This window comes from Sinocyclocheilus grahami, unplaced genomic scaffold, assembly GCF_001515645.1.
Source record: "Sinocyclocheilus grahami isolate Dianchi unplaced genomic scaffold, SAMN03320097.WGS_v1.1 scaffold8948.1, whole genome shotgun sequence".
Classification (NCBI taxonomy): domain Eukaryota; kingdom Metazoa; phylum Chordata; class Actinopteri; order Cypriniformes; family Cyprinidae; genus Sinocyclocheilus; species Sinocyclocheilus grahami.
The window spans coordinates 4,616-6,131 of NW_015512312.1; the positions used below are offsets into that span (position 1 = coordinate 4,616).

General features: G+C 52.4%; 1 protein-coding gene across 1 annotated transcript in view; it reads right to left on the reverse strand.

Moving 5' to 3' along the window:
• LOC107578125 (transcription factor Sp8-like) overlaps positions 1-1,516 on the reverse strand; it is a 4,659-nt gene that overhangs the window by 783 nt on the left and 2,360 nt on the right. The window contains exon 2 of the mRNA XM_016264112.1: positions 5-1,029. Within this exon, the coding sequence (XP_016119598.1) occupies positions 5-996 (992 nt within the window). The 5' untranslated portion in view covers positions 997-1,029. The remainder of the gene's footprint in view (positions 1-4; positions 1,030-1,516) is intronic.

Consider the following 1,516-nt stretch of genomic DNA (forward strand, 5'->3'; position numbering starts at 1 on the left):
CAACCAGTTACACACAAACGGCCTTTCTCCGGTGTGCCACCTCAAATGAGCCTTGAGGTGCGACGTTTTGCCGTACACTTTCCCACACCCGGGAATGTGACAGCTGTGTAGCCCTTTTCTGCGGAGGCTCGCGCCAGCTGGACCCAGCCTTTCCGCCTCTTGACAGTTCGGGCAGTCGCACGTCGCTCTGCCCGAGTAGCGCCGCGCTGAGGACCGCGGAGACCCCGCCAACGAGGCCGTCGGACCCCCTGTCAACATGGAACCTCCCGCTCCACCCAGGGGAGAGGGACTGGAGTCCGGGTACGAGGAGAGCACGGGTTTGAATCCGTCCATGAGATGCTGACCGGTGGTCAGGAGATGCGGGGACGCACTGGTACTGAAGGCAGAGTGGCTTAAACTCGAGTAGTCTGAGTTGTATCCCCCCAAAGGAGAGTGTAAAGAAGTCTGCAGCCCACCGGAGTGAAGGGACGTCTGGAGCGCGGCTCCGTTCGGGTTCTGCACGTCAATCCAGCCGGCTCCCACGTCCCACCACGCGGATGCGCCCGTGGTGCCCACATCCCCGGTGGGTATGCCAGGGTGCGAGGACTTGAACCACGACTCGTAGGGATGCGCCACGCTCATTCTCGGGTAAATGCTTTGCAAACTGTCCACGGACGTGTGCACCTTGGAAATAAACATGGGCTGGTGGCTGGGCTCTTGGGAGTTGTTGGAAACCGACGCCTGGAAAACGGAGTAGTCGTTTCCGTAATGGGAGTTGGATGAAGTACCAGAAGTTAAGGAAAAGGCACTGGATCCCGTGGAAGTGTTCGTGCCAAAAGAGTCGCTTAAACCACCACCATTCCGAGCGAAAGAGGATAAACCGGATCCCAAACTACAGCTGCTGGCTGCCGCTCGTTTCCACGGGTGGAATCCTTTCCCGAACGAAGAGGAGTTATCCGAAATAGAGGAAGGAGAAGCACTCGGGCTCCCAATTTTATTACACGTCGCAGCCAACATGGCTAAAGGAGTCGACCCCAATCTCGGCTCCTCCTGGAACAAAAGAACAAGTTAAAAGGTAAGCAAAGATGGTATATTTGGGAACCGGGTGCATTCGAAGAACAGCTTTAACTTGCTGTCTTTTATCGTACGACCTCAACATGACTGAAGTATGGCAGTAACGAAATCTTAACCACTGAAATACAACCACTCGCAAACACAAAACAAAAGCGAAACAACATATAAATAGCAATATATGTTATACATACAATGTCGTAGTTGAGAAATGGAAGTCCTGCTCGTTTCTCTCGCTTAAAACATAATCAAGTGACTCTCTCCCCGGCCGACCCAAGCAATGTTAATCCCCACGGCAGGACAATAAAGGAAACTAATTAAACCAGCACGAAACTCCTTAGACTCACCCCTAGAAGTGAAGTTGCCATCACAAAAGTGCCCTCCTCAGAGGATCTTTTTATATTTATGAATCAGAGCACTGTGTTTTTTTTAGAGGTGTGCAATACAATGATGTGGTCCGCCCATT